This window comes from Perna viridis, chromosome 12 (genome assembly GCF_037379345.1).
Source record: "Perna viridis isolate PV_CMFRI_1.1 ecotype Kerala chromosome 12, ASM3737934v1, whole genome shotgun sequence".
In the NCBI taxonomy this organism is placed as follows: domain Eukaryota; kingdom Metazoa; phylum Mollusca; class Bivalvia; order Mytilida; family Mytilidae; genus Perna; species Perna viridis.
The window spans coordinates 37,536,716-37,556,766 of NC_142456.1; the positions used below are offsets into that span (position 1 = coordinate 37,536,716).

A 20,051-nucleotide genomic window follows, 5' to 3' on the forward strand; every position below is an offset into this window, starting at 1 on the left:
TTGATAAGTGTCAAGTTTTTAATATATAAACATTGAACAATGAAGTATGATATTTTATCAAATGTAAGTGACATACCTAGGTTTAGCAATTTTCTTGAGTAATTCTGGCGCTCGGATAAATTTATCATGTGACCTGACCACCTGTGTAAACTTTGGTCTGTTTCCTCTTTCCTTCTGCCAACAATCTAGCATCAATTGATGGATAGCTTCTGGACAATCCTGAAAAACGGACAAGAGTTCTCTTTCTTCAACTGTATTCATATAAAGGCTACACTACAAGTAGCAACAACAAATTTTGTGAGGATAATTAGTAACTTGATTTTTTTTCCATACAAAAAGTAAATAAATTTTTTATGGATAAAAAACTTCACAGACAAATATTGATTTTATAGAATTTTGCACATGAAAAAAAATATCACCAATACTGTCACTGCAAATGAAGACAACATTGTAATGTTAATATTTATGACTTATTTCATTCATACAAATTTTTGTCAATTAACTGAATTTTGAAACTGAGGTCAATACATTCTAGACCTTATTTTTCAAATGGATATAGAATGACTGGTAAAACAGCAGTTACCATTGGGGGTGGAAGTCTAAACCCTCTTTCCACTGCCTGTATCACATATTGGTTAGACCAGTTCCAATATGGCCTCTCTCCATATGATATTATCTCCCACATCACCACTCCATAACTCCAAATATCAGAAGCTGAAGTAAACTTTCGGAAAGCTATTGCCTCAGGTGCTGTCCATCTCACAGGAATTTTTCCTCCCTACAAGCATAAAAATAGGTTCAAGAAAATCTCTTATAAAATAAATAGATGTTCTGACAATTTTATATAATTGAAATAAAACATCCAAAGGTATAGCATGGTACTTGCACGCAAATAATAGCAAGTGACTTTTTTAAATGGATAAAAATGTTATCGTACAATACCAAGGAAAGATGAAAAATATCACCTCTTTCTGTATTTGTTCTTCATTATATATCAAATGTACTTATAAAACTCATTTTAATCTTTCAAAATTAGGAATAAATAAACATGCATTATTTTATCCCAATTTCTAATCATAAGAAGGTAGACCTAGGGTATGGGGCATAAATCTTGAAATCAGCAATATGTTTGTACCATATTCAATTCCACCAAAGCCTATCAAGCTTTTACTTGAAAAAAGAATGAAATCAGTCTAAGTTACTTTGATGCTTACATGATGCAGAAGACAAATATTAAAATGATTTGTAAGAGTTGTGTCCCTTACCCTAGGTCTACCTCCTTAAATAATACAGCTCTGGAAACCAAATATTTCTCTGACAGAGTTACCTACCTTAGTTGTATAAGCACCCTCTGATGTATCAATATCTATTTCTCTAGAAAGACCAAAGTCAGCTACTTTACATACTAAGTTCTCTCCAATCAATATATTTCTGGCAGCAAGGTCCTGCAATGGAGAATAACACTTGCAGAATAGGTGTCAGTACCATGTTTGTATAGTGTCAGTACAGTATCAGTATAGTTAGCATGGAGTAAGTACTATGTTTTACAATGTCAGTACTGTGTATGATGTCAGTACCATGTTTGTATAGTGTCAGTACTGTGAGCATATGGCTTCAGTATCATATTTGTATAGTGTCAGTACTGGTAAGTATGGTGTCAGTACCTTGTTTGTATAGTGTCAGTACCATGCAAATATGGTGCCATTGATTGTAACAGTACCTTTTATTCCATGATTTTTTACACCCTTATTTTCCAAATAGATATAGACTTTAGTTTCAATTTTACCGTAAGATGAGTTTTTTTCACTGCAGGTCAGTTATATATTACAACATCATTATACTCACCCTATGTACATATCCCATTTCTGACAAGTAACTCATACCAGAGGCAATACCTCTCATCATACCAACAAGCTGTATTACTGTAAATTTACCATCATTTGTCTGAAAAATACAATAATTTATATTACCAAAAACTGGTCTTGGATAAAGGTTGAGTATGGATGGTTCATTGTGCCATACAAAAAGGGTAAAAAAAGAAAGTATCTTTAGAAAGACAAAAAAATATAAAGAGTATATCATCACCAAAACTAAAACTGAATGAGTGAGGAGGGATCAAACTTAGTGAATTTTACAAACTGTTTTTGTCGGCAACTTTCTACATCTTTGAGGGGAAAAAAAAACAAAACCATTGTTGCCTTTACTGTTAGATTTAAAGTCTCATTGGCATTTATATCTTTATTTTATCTCACCGATTGGTTTATGACTTTATCTTATTGAACCTTTTACAATGGAAAGTATTCTTTAAGCTTTGGATCCCATCAGAAATCCTATTTGTATCCTAACCCAATATTTACACAATGGGATTCAAGTCAATTTTATGCAAGGTCATTATAGGCACAGACAACAAAAAGAAATAAGATTTCTATAAAAATTCATCTATCCAATAAAAACCCCTAGCTATTCTTAAAACCACTGTGATCGTGCATGTAATAAAAATCATTACAGCCTGATTATCTGCCCTTTTCTAACGATGAGTGATGGCAAGAGGAATTAATGGACAATTACATTAGATTTGTAATACAGTGTCATAAATCACTTGGTCATATCCTGCTGTCTTGAACTATTATTCCTTGTATTGATGATGTATTTTGGCAATGACAAAATAAAATGAAAACAAATGTATTAAGTCTGGAACATTTGTGTTCTCTTCAGAGTTAATCAAAATGGAAGATTAATTCAAACTTACAATACAGTTAGTATTTGCACGATCTCCCAACAAAATAATAAAACTCCCGGAAAACTCATTCTGCAGTTGATTTATCCATTCATTTAATGATAATTTCCATCACCATGGCGAGAGCATTGGATGAGCCGAAACAAGACAATAAAAAAGTTTAAAAAGCTGTGGGTTTAATTTAAATGGGTTAATTTATCATTAAAATTGATGGTCCCTAACAATAAGTCTGTCATTCTCAAGTTGCCATGGTGATCACTGCAATGCATGTTAAAGGAATATTTCTTATATGACTGGTTTCTTAGACTTCTTCATAGTCTTTTTAATACAAACAATAGTTTGGCTAATAATAGACTGAACACTTCAATTATCTAATTACATAAAATTTGTGTAGGTAAGAGGAGTAATCAATCTTGTAAAAATTATGTTAATTAGAATTTTTTATAAGCAAACATTAATATCATAATCATTAATGAAATAATTAGATTCAATGTTGATCAGGTCTGCAAAGAAGGTGTGAAAACTGCAAATATTTACAGCATGGAAACATTTTTATTTTTCAGACTACCTGAATTTGTTTGGATTTCTTCAGAATACCTGTATTTTTTTTTGGTATTATTCAGACTACTGGTATTTTGTTGGTATTCTTCAGAACTAAATTACCACCATTTATTTGTTAATTCTTCAGAACTAACAGTATATTTTTGATATTCTCCAGAACTACCAGTATATTTTTGGTATTCTCCAGAACTACCAGTATATTTTTGGTATTCTTCAGAACTACCAGTATATTTTTGGTATTCTTCAGACTACTGGTATTGACAAAAATTAACTTTCCTCAGACAGGCAAGTCAATACATTAATCTGGTCTGATCAATTTTAATGGAAATAATTATTTATTTTTAATTAGATTATGCAAAATAAATATAAACATGATTTATAAACTAATTAAAAGATGTAATTCATGAATCACTGTGATTCCATCCTTTATTATTCATAGTGCAAGTCTTTTTTCTTGTGATTACAACATAAGTATCTAACAATGGCAGAAATCATCCTTTAATTATATTCTCACAAGTATGGCAGTCATAAACTCTACTACACCAGTGGGAAGACTCACACAAATTCAAAGAAATTTTATGGACAAGTATGGCAGTCATACCTATAAACTCAACTACACCAGTGGGGGAGACTCACAAAATCAAAGAAATTTTACTGACAAGTATGGCAGTCATACCTATAAACTCAACTACACCAGTGGGGAAGACTCCCACAAAATCAAAGAAATTTTACTGACAAGTATGGCAGTCATACCTATAAACTCTACCACACCAGTGGGGGAGACTCACACAAAATCCAAGAAATTTTACTGACAAGTATAGCAGTCATATCTATAAACTCTACTACACCAGTGGGGGAGACTTGCACAAAATCAAAGAAATTTTAGAATCTTCCACATAAAAATATAAGACTTGTGGGAAGTTTTTACATGTACTGTATTTTCATGAAAAATACTAAGAAGTTGAATATTTATATCCAACAAAAAATAATAGATGTGGTATAATTGCCAATGAAACGATCATCCATCAAAAGCCAAGTAATAAACAATTAAACTTCTACAGGTCACCAAACGGTCTTCAATGATGGGCAAAACCCACATCATAAAACTTCTACAGGTCACCACACAGTCCTCAATGATGGGCAAAACCCTTAAACATGTTTGAACTTAAAAATCTCCCATATAATCTGTTTTAAAGGTTAACATGTAGGATATCCTAGTTTAAGCATGTAACATTTATAAATCAGGTCTGCACTAGGTATAACATAAAAAATTAATCATATATACATGTGTCCATTTACGGCATGCCAGTGACATCAAACTGACCCAAAGACATTAATATTTTTTTATTTGAAACCCTCCATTCATCACAAAACCTACAACCTTACTGGAGACAAATTGAACATGACAGATTTTTGCACATTCCATGGCAATTAAATTAATCAAAATGAACAAATTTATTCCAACCTGGCACTAACTCATATTTTTATTTATTAATTCAGCTCTAGTGAAACATAAAACTGACAAAAGTGGACAAATTATAGCACAAGGCACATTTAGGTTAATAATTAATTAAAAATCACAGAAAATAAATGCCCTTAGTCATCAAGAAAAATGAGATTTTGAGAACATTAAATAATTCAGTAGAAGATTGTGATGAGGATAAGGGCCAGTTAGGTTTAATATTGGCCATAATTAAAGTAAAATGGGGATAAGGGGCAACAAGGTTCATTTCAGACCTTCATTACTGTATTATCTGACATTGTCATGAAATATGGACATTGTGATAATCTTGTGTTCTATATATGCATGGTCAGAAAATCAATGTTGAATCTAGGATACCAATAAATCTCTAGAACTTTTTAGATTTAAATTGCAATTTTTAAAATAAACTTAAAGTTGATTGGTGGCACTGTTGTGATAGGTATACTCCCACTCATATGAGTAAGTCCCTTGAAAAGGGAATTTATATCAGCTAGCAACCAAAATTACTTACAGTGTATGCCCTATCAATATAAAGCCACACATCAAACTTACAATAATTACTGTTCTAAGATTTTTCAAACATTTTCAAAAACTTTCCCATACTTGAAGTTTGCTTTCCTGACTTAACAAATCCTTAAAAAAAATCAAGTTTTTTACTTGCCAAAGGGAGAGTGAAGTATAATCCACTTTCCCACACCAAAATTGCACAGGCCCCTGATTATGGGAAAGTGTAATCGATCATCTGGCTGTCAATATAATTGTCACAGACAGAGGGAATGACAGACAGACATACAAGGTGACTCCATCAACTCAACAATAGAGGGTGTCAGAAAATACTGACATCCAAGAGGGAATGACAGACAGACATACAAGGTGACTCCATCAACTCAACAATAGAGGGTATCAGAAAATACTGACATCCCAGAGGGACAGACAGACAGACATACAAAGGTAACTTCATCAACTCAACAATAGGGGGTATCAGAAAATAGACATCACAGTGAGACAGACAGACAGACATGCAAGGTGACTTCATCAACCCAACAATAGGGGGTATCAGAAAATACTGACATCCCAGAGGGACAGACAGACAGACATACAAGGTAACTTCATCGACTCAACAATAGAGGTAGCAGAAAATACAGACATCCATTTAAAAAATATAGGTAGTATTACATAGAACAAATATTGTTCCTTTCAACTTGTTAAACTTTGTATTCTGTAGTTTACAAAAGAGGGGGAGATGGAATAAAAAATTGACAATTTAATTCATACATGTGGAATTTCCAGCTCAAGTAAACATTGACTCAAACAACAAAGTGGTTTTCCTTATTTTCCTAATTCTTTTAACACTAGAACTCTTAAAATGTATTAACACTTGTAAAGCAAATGTCTGAAGCCACCAAACAACATATAATTGTTACATTATGGAAAAACAATGAGTTCCTTAATGGACAACATGCAGCAAGCTTAAAAGGTGGGAAATTCCAATGAGTAGTCACTTGTAACATAAGCCTCATTTCTTTGGTGCTTGATTATGCTTAATTCTTAAAAATAAAGTCCATGAAACATATGGCCAGAAATGATGAAATCATGTTTGTACATCCATTTCTAAATAAAGTGAAGCATTTTTTATTCTTCGCATTCAAGTGTTCAGGATGTTTCTTTTAATTTATTGTTTCTTTCTGATGTCCCTATTACATCTCTGATATACTGTCTACCTAGATATCACAATATCATAAAACCAGAAAGAACTGTCACCAACAGGAAATTCCACCATTATAAAGCATCAACTCATTACTTACCCTTAGGAATGTATCTAGGGATCCATTAGACATGTACTCTGTAACAATCATGATAGGGTGATCTGAAAGAATCAATGGGTAACAATACAGAATTGGATAGGACACAATATCTGAAGTGATGCCTCCAGAGAAGTAGAATATGCCTATACAAAATAATAAACGGAGTGGAAACAAAGAAGCATTAAATAAAGGTTCTTAAATACCTTGAATCATTCAAGTGATCATTCATGAACAATTATACCATGGTTCAATGACTTTTCAGTTAAATCATATATCGAGGAAGCACTCAAACTGCATTGTTCACCACAGGTATGATTGGACATGTAACATGTTGGCACATGATTCAGTTTTATTGGCCATTTCTAATTTTGACAAAGACTTGACACATCACCCCCTCTCCTGCATTTCTGTATAGTTTTAACAAAATAGTTATACAAGGGAAGTAAAGATTTATGACCTTTGTATTGCAAATACTTGCTATGGGTAAAGGTTTACACATCAATCTTGAGTAGTGTGTCAATTCTACCTACTTTTAGTGACAACACCTTCAAGGTAAATAACATTCGGATCATCAAACTGTCCCATAATACTGGCTTCTGTAAGAAATTCCAGTCTATTCTTATCAGTAGCTCCTTGTTTCAGGGTTTTGATAGCTACATTCATTTCCATTCTCCTCGGAACTCGTAACTTGCCTTTACACACATCACCAAATTCCCCTGAAAAATGTAGAAACATAAATTTCAACCAACTAATTTGCATGAGTCTTATACATATAAATCATTAAAATTCTACAATACTTCTCACTCTTTGTTTCCCACAAAAGGTTTAGGTCCAACAGCCAAGTAGTTATTGTTTTAATTCTTCACAGGTATTATGAGCTACTGTAAACGTATTATTTTTGCAGCGTACTAATTCTCGCTATTTTTCATTGTGAACTGAAAAATGTGAAAAATGGTACCCGTCAAATTGATTTTTAAAACTGTGAAACACTTAACATTTTTTTTAAACCGTGAAAATCTATACATGCGAATATGGTCAAATGACCGAATCCGCAAAAATTAGCAACCACAAAAATTGAAATGTTTACAGTACTTGAAAAAAAAAAAAATATAGGAAAACAATAATTTTGTAAATTGTGAACTGAACATGAACAAAGTCTGAAGTAAACTGTGGCAAAACCAGGACGTACCCCGAATGTTTATCTGAACATGTACGAAGTCTGAAGTAAGCTGTGGCAAAACCAGAACATACCCCGAATGTTTATCTGAACATGTACAAAGTCTGAAGTAAACTGTGGATAAAAATAGGACATACCCCGAATGTTCATCTGAACATGTACAAAGTTTGAAGTAAACTGTGGCAAAACCAGGATATACCCCGAATGTTTATCTGGACATGAACAAAGTCTGAAGTAAACTGTGGATAAAACCAGGAAATACCCCGAATGTTTATCTGAACATGTACAAAGTCTGAAGTAAACTGTGCAAAAAACCAGGACATACCCCGAGTGTTTATCTGAACATGTACAAAGTCTGAAGTAAACTGTGGAAAAACCAGGACATACCCCGAATGTTTATCTGAATTTGAACAAAGTCTGAAGTAAACTGTAGCAAAACCAGGAAATACCCTGAATGTTATACAACATTATAAGAGTTCTAATTAGTGGAGATCCAAGGTCCATGACCCTCATTTTCTGACCTAGGACCTCAAGTGGACAATAGATTTAAAATTAAAAATAGTCCAAGACCTTCCTCTCTTGAAAGCATATTTGGACCCCTGGCTATATAGATCATATGACTGGCTTCCTCTATGACTTACCTCCCCCTATCACTGACTCGATAACAATATGTTGACTGTCAATCTCTTTGGTAAATTCTCTGACAGCTTGGTTTGGATCTTCATAAGTGTGTGGGTCAACATAAGTCTTAACTGAACCAGGAGGAGTAAATAGTGGCATGGTTACTGCAATAGACAGAGTACCAGTTAGTATATCAAAACAGTAGATACAATCCAAGGTCTACAAAGAGGAAACATAATTTTAAAGGAAATTTGAGTTCTTCTTCTGTTGCACTATAGCAAGTTGATGAAACTTTTAGCAAAAAGATCTTATAGTAAAATTCAATGCTTTCCTTTTCCAGAATCCTGAATGAACAAAAAATTCTTCTTCATCAATTAAATCTAATGCTTTGAAAAGTATGACTTCAAAATACTGCATGTCAACCAATTAAAAAAGGTGTTAAATAAAATTAACAGATAAATATGGGAAAAGTAACAGAAATATCAACCCAGATATGATGAAAAAAAAGGGTAGGAAAAAATAAGTCTTAAAGAAATGGTTACTGACAGAAAAATTAATTCTAAGTAGATGATGCATTTCCTTTAATGACAAATTTTACTTTCATCTAAAATACACATTAAACAGCTACTACAAAGCAAAGCAGAGCATACTACTGAATCATATTACAATATAACCATGAATGTATAAGCTTCTATCAAAATACATCAAAAGGTGAAGTTATGATATTTGATTAATGAGATTTTCATGGTTTTGGTTATAAAATCATTCTACTCATTTCCATTTCCATAAAACTGTTTTTTTTTATGGCATTGAGCATCCATATTTGGCTTCAGTGTGAAATCCTGCTGTTGATTTTCCACATTCTCTCCTCTAATCAATACACTAAAAGTGCCATCTTTTGTTTTCCAATCTTTTGATTAAAGCAACTTCAAAGGTTACAGCAAAATGTAAACATCTCACCAGTAAAAAAATAGTTTACATGAGAAATAAATCGGGTAATGAGACGTGATGGAATTAATGTCCCGAATATTAAAACTTTCTACTATGGAAAAATGAGCTTTAACTAGATTTAGATGTGATTCCAACTCGTATATAACAATTTTCGTGTCATTAAATTTAGATTCTAGCTGCCCTGCTCTGAATTCTCAATAGAGAATTACAATATTTAAAAGATGACTAGCCATCAGATCTGTAATAGGTCTTCCTATAAAACAGAGGGTGACCTACCTTATTTTGATTTAATAAGACTAGAATTAAAACAAAGTCAGCAGGGAGATTTTTTCTACCTTCCTTATATCATGAAACAAGATTGTACAAAAGGTCAATTGGGTCAATAGGATTTTCATTAATTAGTTTAAAAGGTACATCTTGGCAGATTTTTCTGACATACATTATGTACATTCATATAAAATGAATTTTGAATTGCTATAAAAACAAGCTTTCAAAAATAAAATATGAAATTTGCTTGTAAGTAGAGAGGATATTAGTAGAATTCTAAGTTTAAGCACACTATATCAGAATAAAGCACCATTTAAGATAAGCAGAATATAAATCTTGGCAGAGTAAAGCATGTCTATAGGCAAAGCATGAACCATGATTCTAATGAACCTATGAAATGTGTGAATACTATTTAATAAAGGCATATTTCACCCCCCAAAAAAACTTCAGTGTACCCCAAGGCCCAAAAGTACCAGTACCTTGCATGGACAGGTTAGAAGGTCAATTTTGTTTTTCTAAGGACTTACCAAACATTTCTAAACATTTCTACATACAATTACAAAAGTTAGAAGACAACAGAGAAATGCTCTCATCATACTAATTAGACAAACTTGGATTATCTCCCCATACAGATTCAGTCACACAGATGTTGATATCTCCATGGTAACACTTTTTCAGTCACCACAAATGATGATATGCCCATGGTATCACTGATCTGTCACAACATAGTTGACATCTCTATTGTAACTGATTCAGCCACCACAGATGTTGAAATCTCCAAGGTAACTGATTCAGTCACTACATATGTTGAAATCTCCATGGTTACTGATTAAGTCACCATAGATGTTGAAATTTCCATGGAAACTGATTCAGTCACAACATATGTTGATAGTTCCATGGTAACTGATTCAGTCACCACAATTGTTGACATTGATCCAGTCACTTCTGTTGTTAGTATCTCCATGGTAACACTAATGAAGTCACCACAGATTGTTACCCATTACACTGTCTAATAAGATGGCAGTATAATCCATGTTTTACTAATTGGTATTTCAGGAAGCAGGTGGAAGCATTGTTAGTATACCATGTGATCAGTTATAATCATGTGATATTAGTATTAGCCAATCAACTACCATACAGAAAATTACTTACAACCACCATTCAAATGGGGATCCATAGGGGGACAGTGAACTACAAAACAGAAACCGACAAATGTGTTAACTCTTTGTTATGGTGATCAGCAAGCATATGAAATTAGCCCCATCCTAAGTTCTATTTTTAATCATTTATTTTGCATAGTATAATAAGTATGCAATCTCTATTAGTCCTGCTGTGAAGGCTCCATCATTTATAATGCTGATTAGCTCTATTTGTTTGGTATTGATATATTAATTGTTAAAGAAAAAAATTATCACAAAGGGAGATAACCACGCATCCCCATTCCTGAATCCTGATCCATGCACTATATAGTGTTTATTATGAAGTCAGTATCATATTTTGTTGTTTTGTTGAACATGAGGGCTGACAATGGTTACATGCATGTTTACATATTTTGACAACAATGAATTAGGTCAAAAAATATGTTCTTCAATAAAAAAAAACTCTTCCTATCTATTCAAATATTTGAATTCAAATAACTGTTTAAGTGGTTAAAATGAGGGAAATTCATGCATACGTTGGTATTTCCAAAATAGTCAAAAATATGTTACAACTAAAACATTCTATTTTTTAATAATTCTTTTGCCAATTAATTTTTCCTTTGCCCATTTACAATAAAATAACATTAATAAGGTTTTTATAGTCAGGGATAAACACATGTAACATGTAATAAAAGTTCCATGTGTTTTTTCCCTCATATAACCATTCAACATTTGGTATTATACACTATATAGGTTATGACTCCATCTATCTACAATGGTGACAAAGTCATTTGTGTAACAAAAGTATAAAGCCAAATATAGAAAAAATTTTAAACCATTCAAACAGGATACACTATAGTAGGTGGATTTTCAATGTGAGCTAACACTATGTAAGTCCTACATGATTCACGAATTAAGTTAAAGATTCATGAATGTATGATTAAGTTTTAAACTTAAATTCTTGCCCTTGAACAAAAAAAAAACTTTTTTTTAACCAGTTATAATTTAAAAATATCAAGTTTGGAAAACCTGAATTACTTTTCAGATATATCAAGGGAAATTAGTTGTTATAGCAGGCAAAACAATGAACTCTCGCTATCGAACTAAAAAAATTTTAAATTTTGTCTATTCAAATTGGAAAAAAAGGAGCTCTTTATTGCGAACAAACAACTACATACTACATATAACAACATGATGATGTATGGTAGAATGAAGCAAAGGACTCAAGCAAGCCAAAAGCAACAGGCTAAAGCCAAAACAAAAGCCAAAAATATCAAAGCTTTAATATGTAAACTTAAAAGACGCCATATTTAGAAAAATATTAAAAGAAAAGGCTTTAATATGTTAACCTAGATGACATCAAGTCAGCTAATATCAAAAGAAGTTATGAATTACGTTTTTCAACTTTACAAATTTATTGAAATTATTGCAATTGAAAAAATAATGTTATTCCAAAAAAAAGTAAACTTTCAGCTTTAAAAAAATCTTTGGAGAAGTTTCACTAAAAACACTTAAGATTGCAGCACCGAAAAAAAAAAAAGACTAAACAACAAAATAACTTAAAATAAAATTGCCATAGAAAATGCATCATTCAAAGGTAATAGTAACCAAATCATGCTGGGATTTACTCATCATTAAATTTTTGTCACAAGGATTCATATTATTAAATGTTGGCCATGGTGTATAAGTGCCTACCCTCACCGTGTCCGTAATGTAGTGTGTCACAGTCTCCTTTCGTATCACTGCACTGTGGACGATTCCTAAAAATAAAATATAACATGCAATACAGAAATTTATGAAGTATTCAGGGCAGTATTTCAAGAATCAATCTATAGTTCCTTCCATTCTAAGTGGAGAATCAAGATTCTTGAAAAGAAAATGACTGATGTTTGATTTGATTTTAGGTGTGATGACTAGACAGAAAACAACTACTTCATTGTCTTCTAGATCAGTATCCTCAAAAATAATGATTCATTAGAAACAATAGGGTATATAAGTCTTGTCATGTGACCCTGTGATTTCACAAGATTGGGTCCTAGTCTACCATTCAAAAACATGGAGACTTGTCATTTAGAGAAAGTTGAGTTCAGTGTTCATCTTTTTGTGTTAAAAAGTACCGATAAAAAAATAACGAGTTTCTATTTCTACATGATAAAGGTATTAAGAAAAAACATAAAATAGAAGATTGTGCATTGTTATATAGCGTTTCGAGTACCCAGAAGTAAACAATAAAATGCAGATCGGTCTTCAGTTTTCATTACGTTCTATGTTGTAAATTCCGGTAAAGAAATTGAAAATAGAACGAGACTTACATACCCTATTGTTTGTCATGTCTGAATGTGTTGTTTACTTTCAAAGGTGAACAACATAAATTTCCTTCTGGAGTTGTCTTTCTTTGCTCAATAAACAATTATTTAATAGTCAGGATATTAAATTTCTTCCTAAGAATGCCAATAATTTATTTCAGTGATGGATAAGATCTTCAGTACATACCTTGATTTAAACTTCCAAAGTTTTGAATAAATATGAGTTTGTTATTTTTCAATTAAAAGAAACCCTTTGCCCTCAACAACCAGTTGAATTTCAACACACAAAAGAAAATTGAAAATAATTATTGTATGAAGTGTTGCTTACAATAGTATATTTTTAGTTAAAGCACACAATAGTGTCAAATTAAATTTTTAACAAAAAATGCCAAAATGAAAATGCACTGAAATAATGTTAACATCAAAAATAATTTTCATATCAAATTTCAATGTAAACTTAATATTCTTACTCATTATATAATTATCAAATTAATACCATATAATATGAAATAACTGGTTTGGAATTAATATGTGCACCTGAACTTCAATGAAGATATGAAAGGAGGTTACATGGTTTCTATATCATGCAACAGAGCCTTTCTACATCATAACTGACCAGATGAAACAGCAGAATAATAACCATCTCTCAGCCTTTAATCATTTCAAGTTGTTCACTTCCTTTTTTTTCAAATTGATATGATAAAAATGTGTTCATACAGACAACAAAACAATTCAAGGTCTTATTATATTGTTCTATCCCCCTTCCCTCTCTCTCTCCTGGTGAACAATTCAAGGTCTTATTATATTGTTCCAATCCCCCTTTCCTATCTCTCTCCTAGTGAACAATTTAAGGTCTCACTATATTGTTCCAATCTCTTTCTTATCTCTCTCCTGGTGAACAATTTAAGGTCTCATTATATTGTTCCACCCCCCTCTCTTATCTCTCTCCTGGTGAATACAACAAACCATGTTCAGCAGTTTAATAACCATGATGGCTGCCATAGAGATAACCAGGAACCCCTTCTCCATTTATCTCTCCACCTACCTTTTTAGCAGTATTATTATCATGATGGTGGCTTTAGACATACATATGAACCCCCTCCCCTCTATTTTATCTGTCTACCTAACGTTTCAGCAGTATTATTATCATGATGGCAGATATAGACATACACATGAACCTACTCCCCCCTATTTTATCTCTCTACCTACCGTTTCAGCAGTATTATTATCATGATGGCGGCTATAGACATACACAGGAAGACAGCTATGATAGATCCTACAATAATTCCTACAGATGGCACTGGTTGTTCTAATTCTACTTTTTCTGAAACAATAACAAGAATTCTCGTGCTAAATTATTCAAAAATAGACAGCATCAAAATTATCTTATACATCATTGCAAAGCAAAAATACACAAGTAAAACATTTTCACCTGATTTTCCCCAGAATAGAGCAAATAAATTTTGTGATGGAATACTTGATAAATTCACATGAAATCATGTTAGGCCACCAAAAAAAAAATATGTCTGTTTCCTGCTACCCTACCTACCCTAGTTTTTTGTGCCTATCCTAAACATTTTATGTCCATTTTGGCTCACAGTTAGTCTAATTGTCTCTCCATTAACTAAATGTAAATTCTCTAGAAAACAATTAATTTCCCTACCTACCATGCCTATTTTTTTCTTGCTGGTAGCAGGAAACAAGACTATTTTATTGAATGAATTTCATGTTAAATTCAGTTGTTTTTCTTGCAAATACGTTTACATTAATTTCATGTGAACTTTTCTTGCCTGAATACAGAAGAGATATCTTTGTATACAACTTACATTTTTTCAAATGGTATGAAGATATCTGTACAAAATATTTATTTGTTAGAGACATCAATAGTCATTCGTGTTTTTTTTTAAATACTGAAACTTAAACATCTGTATTTTTTTTTTTTTTTGTTTTTTTTTGTTTCCTCCTTTTCTATCCAATAAAACACTCAATAAACATTCTCATAACAATGAAAGACTTAAGGAAAATACAGTGAAGGAAACAAGATGTTATGAAGCTACACAACTTATAATTTGAGTAAAATAATTTTTATGACTAATTAATGAAATAAAATATGTCCAAAATAACCCTTTTACCTTGCCAATTATACATATTCAGTACAAATTGGTACTTAAACACATGTAAGCAATAAAGACATAAAAGTTGTTGCTATGCCATGGCATACTCAAACTGGATACTAATTTGACAAGCACAATATTACCCCGCTGGGTTCTGTTACTAAACACATGTACAATAATAAATCAGAAAGAACTTTAGATTAATTTGTAACACCATATGATAGGATTATTCTATCATACTGTAACCTATAACCTTTTCATTCAATTAGAAACTGAGTGGACTATCAAAATGTCTGTTTCACTCCCCTACACTTGAATACCAAAATACCCATTAACAGAATGGTATACTTCGAGATTGGTCACCTCTTTACTACAAGAATAACTTATGATACCCTCTGACCTAATTCATTCCCCTATCCCTTACTACCTGTGGAGAGGGATAAATTTACTTTAAATTCCTAAATCTGTAAAGGATCCTAAATTAGTCATCATTAGTCCTGTTGCAATCCCCTACCTTATAATACACACAGAGACTGATAGACTCACCTAAAACTTGGTCATCTCCTTCTTTAATCTGTAAAGGATCACTAAAATCACCCCATCCTTTACTGGTGGTTCTTCCTCTAATCTGGAAAAGAATGATTCAACAATAAAGCTATGACGTTTAAACAAAATTCTGTTTCTACAGCATTTGATTCTCTTATCTCATCATTATTTAGTAACTATTACATATCTATAAATACTAAATAACATTCCTAAGACCCAATGTTATAGTTATAAAATTTAGAAAAATTCTAATAGTGTTCAGACGAGCTACTGCATGGAGCTGAAACTGCAAAGATCACAAACCTTAAACAAACATGTCATACATGGAATCACAAGTATTAACTAAAATACTTCTAAACACAGTGTTAGAAACTAATTTTTTTTCATGGTTGTCATTTGGACCATCTGGGCAAAATTTCAGCTGGTCCAAACTTAAGTTCACTGGTCCAAAAAAAAAATGGTGTACCTTTTTTAAATGATAGCAGTTCAGATAACATACACATGTTAAAATATTTTATTGTAATAATATATTAATCTGCTAATAGACACTAAAATTCATATTCCATCTCAAGTTCAATTTCTCTCTCAACTTCATTTTGACACACATCACAGAACATTGCCTCGCTTTCCTGGCAAAAACGTAGCCAAGGGCGGTTTTCTAGCCATTCATTTCTGAAAGTCCTTTGTTTTCTATTAAGTTCATAGTTTTTCTCCTTTTTGGGGGCTGGTGCTTTTGCACCGGTCACAAATTTCCACATTTTAGAAAAACAATCAAGGTCAAAAATAAAACCAGAAATAGGAAATCCTAATGTAAAGTCGGAACCGATGACGGAGAAACCAGATTTTTACTTTGTTTACAATACGATCGATAGACAAAAATAGATCGGAATAAAACTTAAGGAATATTGTTTTAAATAATGTGAAAGGTGAAAGTAAAAGAAGTAAGTGTCCTGTAATACATTTAAAATTGGCAGTCGTCCATCGGACGGACGAGTAGAATACAAACTGAGGTCGTCCGAGGTCAACACAGGTCGCCGGTGACGATCGGACGACCGGGAATTTCGAACACTGTAAACAAATAATCATAAATAAATGTATATAGATATTTCGTAGCCTTTCAGCTATATTCTTCAGGTTCTAAATTTAAGATTTAAAGGAAATCACCATTATTCTATTTGTACTGCTTTATTAAAAGTAATAGCTTCTGGTTGACTCTTAGAATTCAAAATTACCACGAGCTCAGACTAACCATCATAAACTCAACTCTTTGTTTGATCTTTACTGAACTTTTTTTCATTACAAGAAAATCTAATCAAATCTCACAAAAACAAAGAGAACTCTCCTCAAGAGAGGTCTTAAAAGCCTTACAGCAACAACAGTGAAATCTATAAACTGGTACCCAATAGAAAATCATATCAGGTCCCAGAACTTCAACATCTACATTTATCTAATAATGGAAGGGTTTGTCGATCACTTTATTGAATTAACCGACTATTCTGTCAAATCTTCAGAGAACAATAAGTTGATACTATTTTCTATATCCCTTTTATGTTTATATTGTCTGCACAGAACACAGCATAGTCAGAATATATTGGTATATAATGTAGCCATAAAAATACTGAAAAAATACACCAAGGAAAGCAAAGGAGTGTAAAGAATAAACTTAACATTGTTTAAATCCTGTAGTCATAAAATGATAGTTTCAAATGCCAATATAAATATATTCCCTTTTTTTTTCATTTAAAGAACAAATCATGTTTTCTACAGAAGGTGAAGCATCAGAATTACGACTCAAGAAGGTGTAGCTTACATTGACAACAGCATCAGAACTAGAGCTACAGGAGGTATAGCTTACATTGACAACAGCACACGGACTAGGGCTAAAGGTAGCTTACATTGACCACAGCATCAGAACTAGGGCTAAAGGTAGCTTACATTGACCACAGCATCAGAACTAGGGCTAAAGGAGGTGTAGCTTACATTGACAACAGCATCTGGACTAGGGCTAAAGGAAGTGTAGCTTACATTGACAACAGCATCAGGATTAGGGCTAAAGAAGGTGCAGCAAACGTTGACAACAGCATCAGAATTAGGGCTAAAGGAGGTGTAGCTTACATTGACAACAGCATCAGGATTATGTAACATACATTGACAATTATTCCTACTGTATGATTCAACAGTACATTTAACTATAAAAAAAGATTCCTTATTGATTTCAAAGCTTTGTTTAAAAATATAATTCAATAAATGTATTGCCAATTTCATCTAATTCATTTTTGGAACTAATCCTAGTGATTCTCCTTGCCTCATCACAGCAGACCCATCTTATTTCTCAACTAAGATGTTTTCATACTAAAACTTGTCAATCTAAGATCATTACCCTTAGAAATGAGACACAAAAAGCAACAAAGTGAAATCTTCTAATTCAATTTGTGAAGCCATTTTATTACGATGCTGTCCTGGCAGGGAACCAGTTAGCTATGATGGATAACAACTTATAAAATGAATACAGAATTCACCGTATCATAAAACCTTTATATCTAATGAGATTTTACAAGGCAAATTTGCCATAGGTTTTTATTCAATAATTCCAATCCACAGTTTTTCGTTAAGTAATTTCTTCTAACAACCCAGCTATTGTACACAGTTCTGTTAATTTAACAAATTCATCACTGGCAAATTATTCCTATTTGAAAATTTTTTTCAATTATGCCAGTATCTATGCGAACAGATTCTCTACAATAACAAAACTATGTCTACGCTATGATAGTAGGGAGAGTATCAAATTGTTTCTATAATTTGTTCCGTCAATGGAAGGAAATTCAATTTAAGGGAAACTGGTTAAGATAGACGGTCAGGCAGTTTCCGTCAATGTAAAACAAGGCAGCCATCTTATCTATATTAGATATGTCTTAATTAAATATAAGGTTTACTTGTTTACATGGAGAAATGTTCTTTGGCTATTGAATAGTACAAACAAACTAATTGCTTTTTTTCCTTTATCCTATATTGTTGTTAGATAGAAACTGTAAAACATGTCCCAATTTTTATAGGTTTATCCTATACTGTTGTTAGATTGAAACTGTAAGAAATGTCTCTGTTTTTATGGGTTTATCCTACATTGTTAGATAGAAACTGTAAGACGTCTCAGTTTTTATAGGTTTATCCTGTACTGTTGTTAGATAGAAACTGTAAGAAATGTCTCAGTTTTTATAGGTTTATTCTGTACCATTGTTAGATAGAAACTGTAAAACATGTCTCAGTTTTTATAGGTTTATCTTGTACCGTTGTTAGATAGAAACTGTAAAAAATGTCTCAGTTTTTATAGGTTTATTCTGTACCGTTGTTAGATAGAAACTGTAAGACATGTCTCAGTTTTTATAGGTTTATCCTGTACTGTTGTTAGATAGAAACTGTAAGAAATGTCTCAGTTTTTATAGGTTTATTCTGTACCATTGTTAGATAAAAACTGTAAGACATGTCTCAGTTTTTATAGGTTTATCCTATACTGTTGTTAGATAGAAACTGTAAGAAATGTCACAGTTTTTATGGATTTATCCTATACTGTTGTTAGATAGAAACTGTAAGAAATGTCTCAGTTTTTATAGGTTTATTCTGTACCACTGTTAGATAGAAACTGTAAGAAATGTCTCTGTTTTTATGGGTTTATCCTATATTGTTAGATAGAAACTGTAAGACATGTCTCAGTTTTTATAGGTTTATCCTATACTGTTGTTAGATAGAAACTTTAAGACATATCTCGGTTTTTATAGGTTTATCCTGTACAGTTGTTAGATAGAAACTGTAAGAAATGTCTTAGTTTTTAAAGGTTTATTTCAATTATCACGAAACTTCCTAAAAGAACAACTCAAAGTACCAACATGTATTTCAAGCATTTATTCCAGTTTATTCTCAGGATTTTTCAGCTGCACTGATTGCTATGTCCAAATTTTAGTGTATGACTTCAGTTTTGAAAATTCTCTCAGAACACCAATTAAAAAAGATACACCAGAGCAAAACACCCCTCAGCATCAAAAGGCAATACAAATTGCCTTAGTGTTTTGTAAGAATTCTATCCTTATAATGCTTGAAATAATTGCAATCAGATATTGTATAGGAATTTTTTTTCAATAATTGGTATTTAATCCTTTATTTCTCATCATCAGTGAAACAAAAGAGCTTTAATTTAGAAAATTGTGCAGTTTGAAGTTGAGAAATATCTGTAAAACGTGATCAATTCAACTTAAGTTGTGCAGCTTCTTTCATTCTCAACAGCTCTACAATTAAAACAAACAGCAGAGTAAAGAGAGACTACTTTAAATTTTCCTATAACTACTTAAAAAA

General features: G+C 32.1%; 1 protein-coding gene across 6 annotated transcripts in view; it reads right to left on the minus strand.

Moving 5' to 3' along the window:
• The window catches only part of LOC148602197 (ephrin type-A receptor 4-like), an 87,782-nt gene that overhangs the window by 4,247 nt on the left and 63,484 nt on the right, over window positions 1–20,051 (minus strand). For 2 of the 6 annotated variants that reach the window (XM_088555324.1, XM_088555322.1), the window contains 11 exons: window positions 15,708–15,789; window positions 14,257–14,371; window positions 12,437–12,501; window positions 10,755–10,793; window positions 8,405–8,548; window positions 7,117–7,302; window positions 6,587–6,648; window positions 1,846–1,944; window positions 1,332–1,445; window positions 584–778; window positions 77–219 (listed from right to left, as the gene is read on the minus strand). In XM_088555324.1, coding sequence (XP_088411450.1) covers window positions 77–219; window positions 584–778; window positions 1,332–1,445; window positions 1,846–1,944; window positions 6,587–6,648; window positions 7,117–7,302; window positions 8,405–8,548; window positions 10,755–10,793; window positions 12,437–12,501; window positions 14,257–14,371; window positions 15,708–15,789 — 1,244 coding nt within the window. The remainder of the gene's footprint in view (window positions 1–76; window positions 220–583; window positions 779–1,331; window positions 1,446–1,845; window positions 1,945–6,586; window positions 6,649–7,116; window positions 7,303–8,404; window positions 8,549–10,754; window positions 10,794–12,436; window positions 12,502–14,256; window positions 14,372–15,707; window positions 15,790–20,051) is intronic. The other 4 variants (XM_088555327.1, XM_088555325.1, XM_088555323.1 and 1 more) reach the window with 3 other exon arrangements.